The 15,566-nt window shown below is 38.8% G+C and overlaps 2 protein-coding genes across 2 annotated transcripts in view; one reads left to right on the top strand and one right to left on the bottom strand.

Annotated features, from left to right (window-relative positions):
- Positions 1–15,566, bottom strand: part of SKP1 (S-phase kinase associated protein 1) — a 276,895-nt gene that overhangs the window by 251,715 nt on the left and 9,614 nt on the right. The gene's annotated exons all lie outside the window — the stretch shown is intronic.
- SEC24A (SEC24 homolog A, COPII coat complex component) overlaps positions 1–15,566 on the top strand; it is a 25,158-nt gene extending 9,592 nt beyond the window's left edge. The window contains exons 4-23 of the mRNA XM_054079384.1: positions 757–834; positions 1,111–1,277; positions 1,848–2,020; positions 3,046–3,148; positions 3,973–4,099; positions 4,439–4,548; positions 4,925–5,037; positions 5,638–5,756; positions 6,374–6,429; positions 6,726–6,932; positions 7,233–7,353; positions 7,932–8,090; positions 8,618–8,791; positions 9,192–9,302; positions 9,666–9,841; positions 10,373–10,510; positions 11,173–11,277; positions 11,408–11,500; positions 11,975–12,078; positions 12,481–15,566. Of these exons, the coding sequence (XP_053935359.1) occupies positions 757–834; positions 1,111–1,277; positions 1,848–2,020; positions 3,046–3,148; positions 3,973–4,099; positions 4,439–4,548; positions 4,925–5,037; positions 5,638–5,756; positions 6,374–6,429; positions 6,726–6,932; positions 7,233–7,353; positions 7,932–8,090; positions 8,618–8,791; positions 9,192–9,302; positions 9,666–9,841; positions 10,373–10,510; positions 11,173–11,277; positions 11,408–11,500; positions 11,975–12,078; positions 12,481–12,595 (2,549 nt within the window). The 3' untranslated portion in view covers positions 12,596–15,566. The remainder of the gene's footprint in view (positions 1–756; positions 835–1,110; positions 1,278–1,847; positions 2,021–3,045; positions 3,149–3,972; positions 4,100–4,438; positions 4,549–4,924; positions 5,038–5,637; positions 5,757–6,373; positions 6,430–6,725; positions 6,933–7,232; positions 7,354–7,931; positions 8,091–8,617; positions 8,792–9,191; positions 9,303–9,665; positions 9,842–10,372; positions 10,511–11,172; positions 11,278–11,407; positions 11,501–11,974; positions 12,079–12,480) is intronic.

The raw sequence follows: 15,566 nt of genomic DNA, 5'->3' as shown, positions 1-15,566 counted from the left end.
AATGTTGAACCTGTGAAGTAGGCTGACTGCTGGGCACTAGCAAGATTCTTAGTTCCTTTCATTGGATTGTCTTTGGAGACAATAAAAAAATACTTCTCCTTAGCAATAGATAACTGGCTTTGTATATTTAGGCAGTTAGCTTACAACAAGCTGCTCTTTGGGAGTACTCTCTGTTTCAAGGCTTTTTGTTATCTCAGCTGGAATTTCTATCTTAGTTGGTATGTGACCATATCAGAACTGTTGGCATTTGGTGAGCAGTATTGGATTAAGTGTGTGAGTGAAGGGAATTTGATTTTTTTCCGTGGATTATCAGTGGAAAAAGTTTTTTGGGGAACTCAGTACTGAAATTCTAGGGTTTGAAAACTGCAACTGGCCTCTTCTGATGAGGAGAAAGTGTCCCCTGGCACTTCGTTGCATATCAGCTTGAAAGTTATGGCTGATACCTACTCTAAAGTAATCTTAAAAGAGCATTCAACCAGAAGCATAGGAACTTCTGTTTTCCTTGAAAAAAGGTAGTGGGTTGTTATGATAACGTCCTTTGTTGAGGTCACATAAACTGAGGAAGTGTGTGCGTGAAAGAGGATGAGTTGTATATTTAATTCACTTTTGTCCTGGGGCAGAAATGGAGTAGATCCAAACTACGCTAATCTTATATTCATCCAGCAAGTAGAATTTCTTTGCATACAACTCATTCTGACTCATTACAACTTCTTAGTAACTTGTGGACATTTTTACTGGGACTCTCTTTCTTAATAGGTGATGCTGCACCTGCTGCCAGTGATGGGTCTGTGGTCCAAAACAGCTATGATGCAATCGAAGGTGGTGGCCTTGTGGGTAAGGCATTGAGATTAAAAATTATTACAGTTACACAACTTTTATTTTTAAGAGTCTGGGAAAGACAGAAGTTTATATGCAAACATATACACTGACAGTTACATGTCTTCGTCTGTAAGTGAGGTAAAGCAGTTAAAAGCACTTTGTAAAACTGACAGCAGTTGCCAGTTGTTGACACTTGGAAACTAAGCAGCAACAAAAAGCCCTCCTGCTCTATGAATGCAGTGAGTGAGCTGCGGTTCTTCAGCAGTTAATTGTTGTGTTCTCTGCCTCTAGGAACTCCACATCCTTCTCCTGCAGCCCCAAATCTTAAGATGAATAGAAGTGTTGGATATTCTTACCCTACCTTACCTCCAGGCTACCAAAATACTTCTCCACCCGGAGCACCAGGAATGCAGCCATCTGCTCTGCAGTATCCAGATGGAGCAAAACATTTCCACCAGGTAAAGATTGTTTGGTTTTTACCTCCTTGCTGCCCATGGTGTGCGTGGGTAAAGCAAAGTGCCAGTTGGTGTGTGTTGTGCATCCGTGGGGTGCTGCTCCTGGGAAATGCCATTTGTTCAAGATGGTAGACGAAACTGCTGCTTTTGCTGACACCCAGGCAAGTTTGGAAAAGCTGTGTGCCAGCTCCTTCTGAAGTGTTCTGTCCTCATTTATTCAGAAAATTTCTCTTCAAACTTTCAGCTGGTTTTGGCGTGTTTTTCTTCCCTTCGGTTGCTATTGTTAGCTGAAGTATCTGTTTTTTTTCTTGAGCTTTCAAAGGGAACTGACCTACACTTTTGCCTGCTGAGCCTCTGTATTTCAAGAGCAACTGCATGCTAATTTTTCCTTCTTATATTACATTCCTAAGTCAAGTTTATGTAGCAAGTAGTATTTCTAAATATGTTGTTGTAATACAATAGCAGGTTTTAAACAAAACAAAAAAATGGAAGAGAGTACGTGTGCTTATTAAATGAACTGTGAGTTTCACCCAAATAATTGGTGTTAATTTCTAAAATGTTATTTGCCTCTAGCCTGCCCTGGGCACGAATCACTTAACTGCACCTATGGCTGGCCTGAGTCTACAGCAAGAAGGATTAAGACCTGTGAATCTTCTTCAAGAAAGAAATATTCTTCCTACGACCCTCTTGAAGGCTCCTGTCCCAAACTTGCATGAAGATATCCAGAAGCTCAACTGTAATCCTGAGTAAGATTATCCATTTGCTATAATTCATCAAAATACATAGAAGTAGGAATTTATACTTCTAAACATAACTCTTAAAAAAAAAAAAATCCTTAGTTTTGTGAGTAGAAAACATTGATAATGGACTACACTGTGTCAAGATAAAGGCAGTAAGTGGTTTAAACATTGAAGTGAGGAAAATTATCTGTGTAGGAAGTATGAGGAAAAATGTGTTGCTTGCAAGGCAGCTATAGATGTGTAATAAAGAAACTTCACAGTGTAGCTGGCAGCAAGTATGATGGAGAAAAGATATAAAATTGGAGTTAACTCATTTGCCTGAGATACACCAAAAAGGTTGTGGATAGAAAAACACGAGTGACCTCTGAATTGAAAGTAACCTTTTAAAACAGTGGAGTAAATGAAATGTCAAACAAGAGGCTGGCATTTGGTTATTCAGGTAATCTCTCCAAGGGAACCAATCAAACTGTGTATAACCAGGTGCTCCTGCTTTGGAAGTCTGTTCATGATAGACAAAGGCAATAACAGCGTCTTTGTGAAGCTGTTTGTGCGAGCCGGCTGGACTGGATTGGCAAAAGCACATCTGCACTGTGGGGTCTCTCAAAGTGACTGTGGGGTTGTTTATAGTTAGTAAATTTTAAGACAACTTTTTAAACTTCGCTGGTTCCAGTTTGTGTAGAAGGCCACCTCAACATGGTATTGCAAAATAGCACTAAGTGTATAAAGACTTGGTGCAATTTTGAATGTTGTTAGGCTTAACTTTGACTTGAGTTCAAAGTTAATTTGACAGTGAGGCTCAGTTCTGTGTAAAAATCACGTGTATAGAATAATATAAGAACTCAAAAGTGTGTGCTGTGGGTCAAGCTCAAAATAAACCAGAATGATTTGGCACGGCTGGAGAAGATCCTTTATCTGGAAACGGAAATTCACCATCACCAGCTCTAGAAAAATATAAAGGATGCTCTGTACTACTGAAATAATCATTTTATTCTCTGAAAGCCTCTGAAAATAACCCTTTGTCCTCCATGTAGGTTGTTCCGCTGTACCCTGACTAACATTCCTCAAACTCAGGCCTTATTGAATAAAGCCAAACTTCCTTTGGGGCTCCTGCTTCATCCTTTCAAAGACTTATCGGTATGACAAATATTCAAAACTTTAAATGTTGAAATATCAACAATGCCTTTATTAAAAAGTCCAGAGCTGGACAATGAATTATAAAAGAAAGTCAAGTACATTGGCTAACCTTGGCCCAGAAAATTTACCCCGGGAACTGGCATTTCCCTGTGCCACACAGATCATTGTAATTTCTCTGATTTTTTTTTTTTTCTCCCTGCCATTTTTAAACTTTCAAGCCTCACTTCTTTAATCGAAAACCTCTCCCAAACCTCAAAAAACCAGAAGCTTAGAGGCAGCACAGCATTTGGTCTGTGGCAGAAGGCAACACATCTAAATTGCAGTATTGCTTAGATTGCTTTGTCTTGTCACCTCTCAGCTTTAGTTACTGATTTATTATAGCAAACCTGGTGCTAATTCTAAACTTAAATAATTAATTACAAATTTAAAGGGGTTTGGATGTCCTCAGATAGCCAGTAGACTTTGTGAATGTAGCAGTGCGTCTTTTAAGCATTGTTATCTTTCACAATTTAAGTAATTTTTCAATGATGTGGGGTTATTTTCTGATTTTTGATTTTTATTTGGTATAAGGCTTGCTCTTAAACCATCAGGGTAAAATTCAAGACTTTAAAGGCTTGAAAAGGGAACTTGTGCAGCCAGTAGGTCACAGCTCGCTTCCGACCTTATTAAGGAATTGCAGGAGTGCTGTGAGGGTGCAGAAAGGCTTCTTCCTTCAGCAAGTGTGCTTGGGCTGGCTCACCGGGAAGCACAGTGTAGGTGATGTTGTCGTAGATGAACGGCTGTAGCGTGGTGATGCTTTAAAACAGGAAGCTTTTCTTTTCCAGCAATTGCCAGTGGTCACTTCCAGTACTATTGTGAGATGCCGTTCCTGCCGGACATACATTAACCCTTTTGTCAGCTTTCTAGACCAAAGGAGATGGAAATGCAATTTGTGCTATAGAGTGAATGATGGTAGGTTTTAAACGTGCATATTTCGAACCGTTACGGTTAACCTGTCCCACCTTCGCCTTTGAGACTCTAACACCATTGGCCATATCAGTGCTAGGGATCGCTGTCAGTCGTCCCGGGGTGTGAGACAGGACAATTGTTTTCTGTGGGCAAAGACGGTTGTGTCAGTAATGAAGTACAGTGAGTCTGACGTGGCCTCCAAGGTACCCTACAGGAGACAAAGTAGCTGCCCTACCTACTGTAGTTCTCCCAACAGGCACAGAAAGGGTCAATCTATTTGTTTTAAAATGCACTACAGCTAATACAAGTGTGAAATAATAATATAAACATTTATCTGCATAGTTCCTGAAGAATTCATGTATAATCCTGTGACGAGAGTTTATGGAGAACCTCATAAGAGACCTGAAGTCCAGAATGCTACTATTGAGTTTATGGCTCCATCTGAATACATGGTAAGATTTTATCCACTCGTTGTTATTATCCCCTTTTGTTTTATTTCCAGAGGGAAGTCAGAAAAAGCCTTGTTATAGAGGATGCTTCTACTCAAGGAATATATCCGAGAACTCTTTGGAAGAATTCCAGATAGTTCTGCATTTCTAAACATTTATGATGTCAAATTTCTCCTGTATTTAGAATATGTAGATATTTGTAGGTCTTATGGAAGAAAACTATCATTCTAGAATCACCTAGTAAGAAACAAATGCATTTAGAAGTTTTAACTATCATCTGTGCGCTCTTTTAATAAGACTTTAAACTTGCAGTGGAATGAATAAACCTGATCTAATAAACGTAAGTTTGAAAATTAAAGGTAACCTTTCCTTTCTTCAGCTACGTCCACCTCAACCACCTGTGTACCTCTTTGTGTTTGATGTCTCTCATAATGCAATAGAGACGGGATACTTGAATACAGTCTGCCAGACCTTGTTAGATAATCTTGACTTGTAAGTACCCTTTTCTTAGAATCTCTTCTTTTTGTTACTCTTGTGGAACTTGTGATACACCAACATGCCGGTACTTCCTGTCAGGAAATTTCCTACGGTTAGCTAGCAATGCCCTGGGTTGTATTAAAATATAGTGTAAAGCTGTAGTCTTTTCCATCACAGCTGCACCAGGTCGTTTTGAGGCTTGTTTGTCAGTCTGGCTCTTTCCTGTCTGCTTCACCAATCCCAAAAAGGATTGAACTGCATCTTTTCAAAAGCTGAAATTTAGATAAGTTTCTGGTGAAAGCAATGCATGTATCTAATAAACTTTTCATAAAATTCATGTCATTTGAACTTATATAAATGCTGCTTGGTATTTTGCAGCTTGGTTCTTCCTTTTCTGCCATTTCTTATTACCGTCTTAAAATATTTCTTGAATGTCTGCTAGGTGACTCTATTATGAGCTCTTTTTTTCCCCAAAACCAACTTACTCAAACTGGTGCAGTGTAGCTGTTGAGCTGACTACTTGGGAACAACCTTAGATAGGTGCAGTGGATGTTTAAAAAAAACCCTGCAGAAATGAAATTTCATCTTGCTGAACACCATATGTCTCATTTTTAGGCTTCCTGGGAACACTAGAACAAAAATAGGCTTCATAACATTTGACAGCACAATCCATTTCTACAGTCTTCAGGAAGGTCTCTCTCAGCCTCAGATGCTCATAGTTTCAGATATCGAAGGTAAGCAGAAATAACTTCTGTGATCCGTGTCTTCTAATGACTGCTGGGTTTGACAGGCTTTTCGAAAACTCTATCTGGTGGGAGTTTCTGGATCGGATCGTTTGTCTCTAGTAATGGCTTCGGAAGTAGCATATGTCTGCGTTCGTACCTTGATGTCTGACTAGTGCTGTGGCTGTTCATGACTTAAAACATGAAGACAGCCTTCCTAGTTCCTAGTTGGATTCGTACAATTATCTCTCTTTTTCTCATGATCTGAAATATTGATGCTTGGTGAGTTGTTACAGATTCTGTGGGGTCTGCTCAGTGCCTGTTCTTCTGCCTTTGGTTTCAAGTCACTGTTCCCTGTATGTTATGGGGCAGGACAGAACGGACACTAGAAAATCTTTGCTGTGTGTTTTTACTTGTCTTGATTATCCTTTCACCCTGATTGCTATTCTAACATGGATTTCTAGCCACAGGGATGCTGAGGAGAAAAAAATCCACATAATTTGTCTTTAAATGGGTTTACACATTGATGACTGTATTCTTTTTTTAATAGATATAATGGTTGGCAAATACTATTGGGGAAGCTTGAGATGTTATTAAAAAAAATAATGCTCTCTTTCTTTTTCTTCCAGATGTATTTATACCAATGCCAGAAAACTTACTAGTAAATTTAAATGAAAATAAAGAGGTAAGAACTACCTTATATAACTCGTGACATTCAAACACTTTGAGATATGCGTGATAATTTTTTGATTACTTAATGCTCTTTAACACCTACAGTTTAAATGCGAAGTTGGAGGTGGAAAAAAGATCTTTAAGTTTAGCAATCTGACTGTAAGCATGTGCCAACAAGACAATACTTGCTTTTGCTAGGGCCTTGTCTTTAATACCTTAATACTAGAAGTGTTGATACATGTTTGTGTGTTCAGCAATCAGCTCTATAAGGAAGACTAAGTCTTAATATTCTTGTTTTCTCCATTGTAGCTAATTCAGGATCTGTTGAAGACCTTGCCACAGATGTTTACCAAGTCCCTGGAAACGCAGAGTGCTCTGGGGCCTGCGTTACAGGCTGCCTTTAAATTGATGTCCCCCACTGGAGGCAGAATCTCTGTCTTCCAGACACAGCTTCCGTCTGTGGGAATGGGAGCACTAAAGTCAAGAGAAGAGCCAAACCAAAGAGCAACCGCAAAGGTTAGAAAAGCAGTAAGGTTGAGAGAACAAACTACCCTGTTCTGTACACGTAGGGGGGTCTGGAATTGCCTGTCCTAGATTAATTTTGTGGATCCCTTGTTGGGCTGACGTTAACTACTTTCTTAACTACTTTGTTAAAGTAGTAGAAAGAACAGAAAACAAAATAGCCCTGTAAACACAGATTAATGATCTGTTTCTTTAAGGTATCGCTGTAATCAGTGATGGAGAGTCAATTATTAGTGTCTCTGAAAACAGACAATAAAATGTGTTTGTGTTTTGTAATCATCTGTGTGTTAACAGGACATACATCTGACGCCGTCAACTGACTTTTACAAGAAGTTGGCCTTGGACTGCTCAGGGCAACAGGTTGCAGTGGATTTATTTCTCCTTAGTGGACAATATTCTGACTTGGCTTCTCTAGGTAAGCCACGTTAAGGTGTTTTGGGGTGTGTAACTCTTGTAGTTCTGTGAAATCTGTAGAATCTGCATTAACATATACTATGTGAACCTGAGTTAAATTAATCTGGTGTGTCAAGATGCAGGTTCACCCTTGATGAGCAGTGACAGGGAACAGAATGTAACCTTTCAGTCTTTCCTGATATAGCTGTTTCCATATTCTCCCTGAGTGAGGCAGGATTCTTGTGATCCTGGTATAAGTGGCTGAAATGCTTTCCTTCTCTTATGGTTTTAAGCATCAGTGTAAATGTCTTTAGAGTGTCATTAGCATTTTAATTATTTTTTTTTCTCAATCTAACCAAAATTTCAGGTGACAAATTCAGGCCAACAGAAAACTATTTCACCTCTGAAAGCACTTATATACTTAAACACACAGTTATGTTACATCTCAGTGTCTCTGTGCAGGCCTATAAGTGTGTAACAGGCCCATTCGCAGGTGTGAACAGTTTAATAATTCAAGGGAGTATTGCATTCAACTGATATATTTAAAGACCGCAGCAGCAATCGTCTGCACTCTGCCAATATGTGTTCGGTTTGTTCCAGGTTGTATATCAAGGTATTCTGCAGGCAGTGTCTATTACTACCAGTCTTATCATCATAAACACAACCCCATCCAGGTGGAGAAACTGCAGAAGGAACTGAAACGATATTTGACTAGAAAGATTGGGTTTGAGGCTGTCATGAGGATAAGGTGCACCAAAGGTTTGAACATTTATTTTTTTTTTTAATTATTTTTTAGGGGGGTGGAGGGGAAGTGGGTGTTTGCTGTTATTTGGGAGCATTTTGATTGGCATTCTGGCCGTTATGTAAGCTTAAATGGTTAAAAGACAAATCCTAGCAAAGTAAAATTCAACACAAGGAGTCAGACCATTCATTAAATACTGTATGTGCAGTATCTTTACTGGCATCCAAGTTCCACTTCACAATGATAAAAAATGGAGATTTTGTTGGACTGCTGTTTCAACAAGGGAATGTCTTTGTCATCCAGAGACTTACTACTACTCTGCATTGATTTGACTGCAAATTCCTGCTTTCTGCTAGGCTTTGTGGATTCTCTGGATTAATTGTCTGTTTAGGAAATTTGACTTTCCTGAAGATGCTTTTATTTCCTTGAGAAAGATCTTAACATTCTGATACAGAGCCGTTGAAAGTGATGGCAGATGTGCAAATGGTGTCTTACTTTATGACTATAGGAACAAAATTGATTCAATCCAACGCTTCTTTTGTAGGTCTTTCCATTCATACTTTCCACGGGAACTTCTTTGTACGATCTACAGACTTGTTGTCATTACCCAACGTAAACCCGGATGCGGGATATGCTGTGCAAATGTCAGTTGAAGACAGCCTTACTGATATGCAAGTTGTTTCTTTTCAGTCAGCTCTCCTGTACACATCCAGCAAAGGTAAGAGGTACAGGTAGAGTTAGCAACGTTAGGAGAACAATATTCACGAGTCTCCTTGTGTCCATTTAACAGCTGCAATTCAGTTGCAGTGACTTACACAAACTATTTTATCTAATACCGAGAACACAGCTGTGATGTGTTAGTGCATGTTGGTGTTATTGCTTCTTCCAGACCAAGAAGTTTCTTAGGAAGCTTAGTTCTGGTCTGAAAATAGCCAAACTTAATCCAGAGACTGAGAACTAACCGTTTTTAAAAGCTATTGGAAGTGGCCTGATTCACCTCTTATATGATAAATTAGTTTAAATCTTAAATTATTTTTGCTGTTGAGTACACACTCCTGTTTCTTGTGTTTCGTAAAACAAAAGTTATGTTTGGAGACTACAGTTTTCTTTACTTACAGGCGAAAGACGAATTCGTGTCCATACCATGTGCTTACCTGTTGTAACAGCGCTGAGTGATGTCTACCTAGGGGCAGACGTACAAGCCATCACCGGGCTGTTAGCCAACATGGGTAAGCGTGATAGGAGCTTGTTAGAATGTGTATGGATGATATCCCTAAAGCTTTGAGCAGTAATCTTCTAGGAAGTAACATCAGAAGAAAAGATTCTAGGTTGCAAACCTAAGAGGTTTTATTCATGGTTGGCTTAAGTGAAGTATATTTATGTAGTCACCTGGATTTCGTCGTAGCCTGGTGCATGATTGTGAGCCCATGGCTTTTTTTCTGAATCGCTTGTCTGGACTCCCTCTGCAGTGCAGTAAAAGCTTACCAAGATCCATGGAATTGTACGTTAACGTGGGAAAGGTTAACGTATGTGACTCCATTCCTAGCAAGGGAGGAAAAGCCTCTTATTTGTGCTTTGTACTCTGGTTTTAGCTGTGGACCGATCAGTTTCTGCTACCTTGAGTGATGCTCGGGATGCCTTGGTCAACGCGGTGATAGATTCCTTATCTGCTTACCGTTCATCAGTCCTAAGCATTCAGCAACCTGGTCTTATGGCCCCCTACTCCCTGAGGCTCTTTCCACTTTACGTACTGGCACTCTTGAAACAGGTAAGAGTTAAAAGGAAGCTGGGCAAGAGGATGGTTGTCTTTTAAGCATGGCAGCCTGAAGTAAAAGGGCATTTCTTTAATGTATAGAATGGCATCTATCTTCTCTTTCAGTATTTTCACAGGACTCAAAATTGAGAAGTTGCTTGATTGAGATTGAGCCTTCCTGAAATTTGCCATTAGAGTACTGAGATGTTTTACAGATGTGAGAGTGGTCCTTGAGGGGTTGTTAGAAGAGACGTATTTTGAGATGCTTTGGCCTCAGCTGTAGAGCTCACTAGAAAGTATTTGATGGTGCAAGGTCAGGGTTAATTCTAGAACCCAGAAATAGGAATAAGGAGACTTGTATGATTTGTATGTGAAACACTGAAGAGAACTGCGGAGAAGTAAAGTAGCAGTGGTAAAATACCATAAAATACCATAGGCTCATCTCCTAAGACTTAAGTAAATTAGAAGTAAGCAATAGATGATGTGCTAAATTCACTTTATCTCACTTAGCTTTAACGGTCAAATTAACTGCCTAATCATTTGCAGAAAGCATTTCAAACTGGGACGAACACACGTTTAGATGAACGCATTTTTACCATGTGTCAAGTGAAAAACCAGCCCCTGGTCTACCTCATGCTAATGACACATCCCAGCCTGTACAGAGTTGATAATCTCACAGATGAGGTATGTGCATTGCTACTTAGTCTTTGTCTGATCCCACAGATTCGTGTGATGTGAAAATAAATTGGTGTGAAATATCTCAAGTTTTCCACATTAAATTTTAGCCACACGGCTTTACTGTTACATATTTTCCCATTTCTTGCAATTATGCGTTTGTTAATTGGGCGTGGATTCTGGAGAGAATTCACTCTGAGAGAAGCTGTACTCAGTCTGGGTGGATGGCGAAGGTTTTCTACCATATTTCACTTATTGCCTTGTCATTATCTTGCACTATAAATCACATGTACGTAAAGACAGTGTAGCAAATGCTTTTTGTACCTCTGTAATTTCATTTTAAAACATCAAAGTAGTTCTGTGAACAGTGAACGTTTACGTAAGAGCCTGAGTAATTTTAGAAATCACATCTTTTGTACATAATAAATCCGATATTCCTGTTCTAGAAGTATTTAACTAATCTTAAGTTGATGAAGTGCACCTTCTCCAACTAAAACATTGAGATCTATCGGTAAATGATAAGCTTGAATTATGACTGAACTAAACTGTGAAAAGGGTCCAGCTTCAGTACACAATGTAATACATCCTGTTCTTAATTAACCTTCTATTCTTGTGGCTGTCTCAGTGCATCAGGATGTGAACCAGTGTCTTGTCTTTGCTTTTTCCTATAGGGGGCTCTTAACATAAATGATCGAACTATACCTCAGCCACCCATTCTCCAGCTGTCAGTGGAGAAGTTGAGCAGGGACGGCGCTTACCTTATGGATGCCGGCTCTGTAAGTTGTGTGGTGGTGATTTTAAAAAGTATCCAGATTTATTTCACACATTCTTTCCAAGAATGTATAGGCGACTGCTGAGGTGTGAGTTTGTGTTGGATTAATATTGTTACTGCTGGGTATCTTTCAGGTAATGTTTTTGTGGATTGGGAAGAACTGTGGGCAGAGTTTTATCACCCAGGTCCTTGGAGTTCCAAATTATGGCTCAGTACCGCAGAATATGGTATGTGTTTCTTTGATCTGATCAGAATATAGCCCTCTAGTTATTTATTATTCACTATAAGTTCAGATTCAGGGAAAGAAATCATTTCTGTTACCTCTCTTGGAGTTTCTCCAGGCTAGAACTTTATAGATCTGCCTATGAAAGCACAGTGAGGAGGCTGGCAGCGATTAAGTTCCTCAGAACTGTGGGAGCAGGCCTGTGAACACTAAGCACAGTGGGTTAGTGGGAAATCCCTGGTTTCTGCAATGGAACAGGTACCAATCACAGCCAGTTATCACTGTTCCGTAGCTGCTCATAGCAGTTTAGAGCTGTTTCAAGCCCTTTCAGAGACCAGAGTAAAACTGTACATCACAAACCTATCTGTCTGGGTTTCATTTATACCTGATGATGATAGAGTTGGGCTATTTTAAGTGTTCCTTTTACTGTTCTTCTGAAAATATCGTGTGTGTATTAATGATACCCTTTGCCTCTTAGACGCATCTCCCGGAACTTGAAACTGCAGAATCCATCAGAACAATAACTTTCATTTCTTGGCTGAGAGAACAGAGACCTTTCTTTCCTATACTATATGTAGTAAAGTAAGTGTGTTTTAACAGTCTTTGTGCTTCTTTAGGGACCTTTTAACAATACCTATTTGGATATCACATCCTGAACTTTCTTTATGGAAGTTTTGATAATGGGACGTCCCGTGCCTAACAGATTGGACAATGGATATGACTTGTGATGAGTTGTCTCCAATTAGAATTTCCACAGACTATGAAAAAGACTAAATGTCACAGAACAGTCTTCATTTAATGACTGATAAATTAAGTAAATGCTGATAAGTGCACTTGTTAGGATTATTCACAAGGGCTATTTGAGATCCTCTTTCATATGTCCTCGGGGTCTTAAAATATCACTTGAGCTGTAACTTTATCAAAGCACTGCACTGTAGATCTTGGCAAATGTTTCTTTCACTCACTTATATTTTCATTTTCAAGGGATGACAGTCCATTGAAATCAAGTTTTCTGCAAAATATGATTGAAGATAGAACAGAATCAGCCTTATCGTACTATGAATTCCTCCTTCATATACAGCAGCAAGTGAATAAATGAAACCCTAGTCTTTGGCTCACTTCTCTATGGAAAGATTTTGCAGTAAAGAACGATTGTGCTTGTAATATCTTCATTAAATCCGTGGCCTGAGGCAGTTGATGAGAAGTTCTCACTGTGATTTCAACGAACTAAAGCAAATAAAGGACCACATCTGAGAATCAAATGTGCAACTACGTAATATTGTACCTTAAAAAAAAAAAATCAAACTGTTGGAACTGGTTGAGCACCTTTTAATTTGCTGCAAATCATGTTTTTACTATAAGTAGTTGCAGCATGAAGTACATTTACAAAGGCAATACTGAAAAGGTGAAATACATTTTGTAAAATAAAGAGTTCTTTGTTGTTCAAAATGTATATTTCTGTAACTCTTTGCATTTATTTTTTTTTCTGCTGCTAGATATAAAACCTCACAATACTGATCACGATTTGCAGGGAGACTCTTTCTAAGTGCAGCCAGTGATTACAGACAGAGCATCTCAGTGTTCAACTTAATGCTTAAAGTAGCAATGAAGCAACTGTTCATTGTGAAACGAACAAATACTTACGAAGTGTAGAATCCAGTGCTTGGATTTGGATTATGGCTGATAGGACTAAAGGTAAGCTTAACCAGAACAAGGTGGCTGAATTTGTTAAAGCTTTTAAATGAGGCAGTATTCTAATTAAAAAATAGTGGGGAGGAGCAGGCCCTGTATGAGACACTTCTCAAAACGTCAGTGGCTGAGTCAGCAGCAAAAGTAGACTTGGGTAGACGGTGAGCTTTTTTGTTTTAGTAGAAGTAATAGTTTTAATTTCAGTTTGTGAGTGGCGTGGGAGGGGAAGGGCAAGGGAGGGTATCACAGATAGTTTTGGTTTACGTGTAGCAAACACTTGGCTCTTGTTTACATTAACTGAATGTTAGACCTCTGACATCAGGTGTGTTTCTGGAGCGAGTTTGTATGGCAGCACTTCAAATCGAGTGTTGAGGCAGCGTTGAATATTCTGACATTAAAATTGGAAAAGAAATTTTTTTTTCCAAAGACAAAAAATGTAATATTGCGTTTGAAGATTTGTTTATGGTTTGAAACGCGCTTGAAGTTGTTTTTGTTACTGCAGCTGTGTAATGCGCCTCGGTGTAAAGGCAGTGTGCGCCAAATAAAAGCTTTAAATATACTTTCAGATCCCTGCTAGAGCTACAGGTGGAAGATGACATTGGATTTGGAGTGAAAATTTATACAAAAAACATATTTAAATGATTTTATGAAAATGTATTGATAATTGTTCTACTGATCATTGTTCTGTTTTGGAGATTAAGCTATCACTGATCGCTACAGAGAGTATTTGTTACTATATCCCTATGCCTGTGGAAGTGTTTTATATGGAAAAATCTTGGTTTGCTTTTTTTATTTAATAGTGGGAAACTTAAAGGTCTTGCAAAAGCTACTTCCTGAGGCAAGTAACTTGAACAAGTAAAACACTTTTTAAGCGGTCAGACCTGTGCTTTGATTAAGCTAGTTCGCTCACATTTTGTGAGCCGGGTGACATCACAGGGGAATCATTTGCCACCGTTTCAGGCTGTAGCCGCACGCGATTGTCAGGAGTTGCCTTACTTCAGGGAAGGAGGTTTTTTTTGAGGAAATCATCCTTGTTGCTTGAGGACAAGAAGCTGAACTTCAGAACAATGTCTAAAATAGCATGAAAAGACTCTTAAAGAACTAGTTTAAGCTTCCCTGTCTGCTGTCTGTCGCAAACAGGAGTATATTTACTTGAACAGCTTTTCAGAGCATTGCACAGTTTCTAGTCGTAGCGAAGAGGTGTTTTACGTTTTGACGGTCTGATTTTTTTTTCCGGGGGAAAGGGGTTTCTTCATTTAAATCCTAAACGGAAGCTATGCACTCACATAGGTTATGACTTAACGCTTGTGTTTTGGGTATATTATGACTCAGATGCTGAAAACCATCCTTGCATCTAACAGCCCACCCAAAGCCTGTTTCTTACTGTGACCGTATTTTGCTACTATATCCCTTATTTTTTTTAAAAACAACATAAATCTTGGACACGGCTTCATTGCTTTATAAACACCAGACTAATGGCTAAGGATGTCAGTCTTTGTGGCAGTGAACAACTTTGAATTAGGGTCCCTAAGTTCTACAAAACACTAAAACCAAGAATCAGACGAACCCTCTTGGAGTTCTCTTCACCTCAGAAGAAATTCTGTGCTGAACTTTGTTAGTTTATCCCCTCGCAGTGAGAAGGGCCCGCTGCTTCGCCTTGTATTGCTGTAAGGGCAATACAGGACAAATGAACACACAAACTACCTATGATGTGTCAGTTTTACCTACAACTGAAAAATGAGGACACTGAGGATGAACCGCAGAAAGAGGCAAGAGCGGCTCTGGTAGTTAGATCTCAGCATGACAACTTTTACCACTGCAAATGTTCTCTATTTTTTTAGTTGAAGACTTTTTTTTAAACCTATTCCTGTATTTGACACATTAGTGTTCAGCCAACATTATTACCATCCATTTTACTTTGCTTTCATTATTGTTTTTAATTTAATATATTTGAGTCTAAGTCCACATAGACTGTGTTGCAATAACTAGAATGATTCACTTCTATTTAGAATTAATTTCTTAACAGAATTTAATCAGAGATGCAGAATGGCTGTTCAGTAAGGGACCATTAAATGTGATTTTAAAGTTCTGTTTATTATTATGGATGTAATCCTTATAGTAAATTTAATTCTGTAAAGTAGTGTAAAATATTGTAATATTAAATCTTTGTTCTCTGAACCCAAACATTTGATCTTCAGTATGAAGTTATAAATCTTCCCCCTTCTGAATTTGGGACAGGATTTACTTGTCCTCCTTTTTACAGTTTGTAATTTTCACTGTTTTATTCCTGTAAAAAGTCATTTGTAACACATGCAAATGCTTATTTTATCTGTGCTAATTTATCAGATTTGGCTACTCAATAAAATTAATTGAAAAACTCA

Source organism: Cuculus canorus, chromosome 14 (assembly GCF_017976375.1).
Source record: "Cuculus canorus isolate bCucCan1 chromosome 14, bCucCan1.pri, whole genome shotgun sequence".
In the NCBI taxonomy this organism is placed as follows: domain Eukaryota; kingdom Metazoa; phylum Chordata; class Aves; order Cuculiformes; family Cuculidae; genus Cuculus; species Cuculus canorus.
This window is presented reverse-complemented; position numbering and strand designations above follow the sequence as displayed.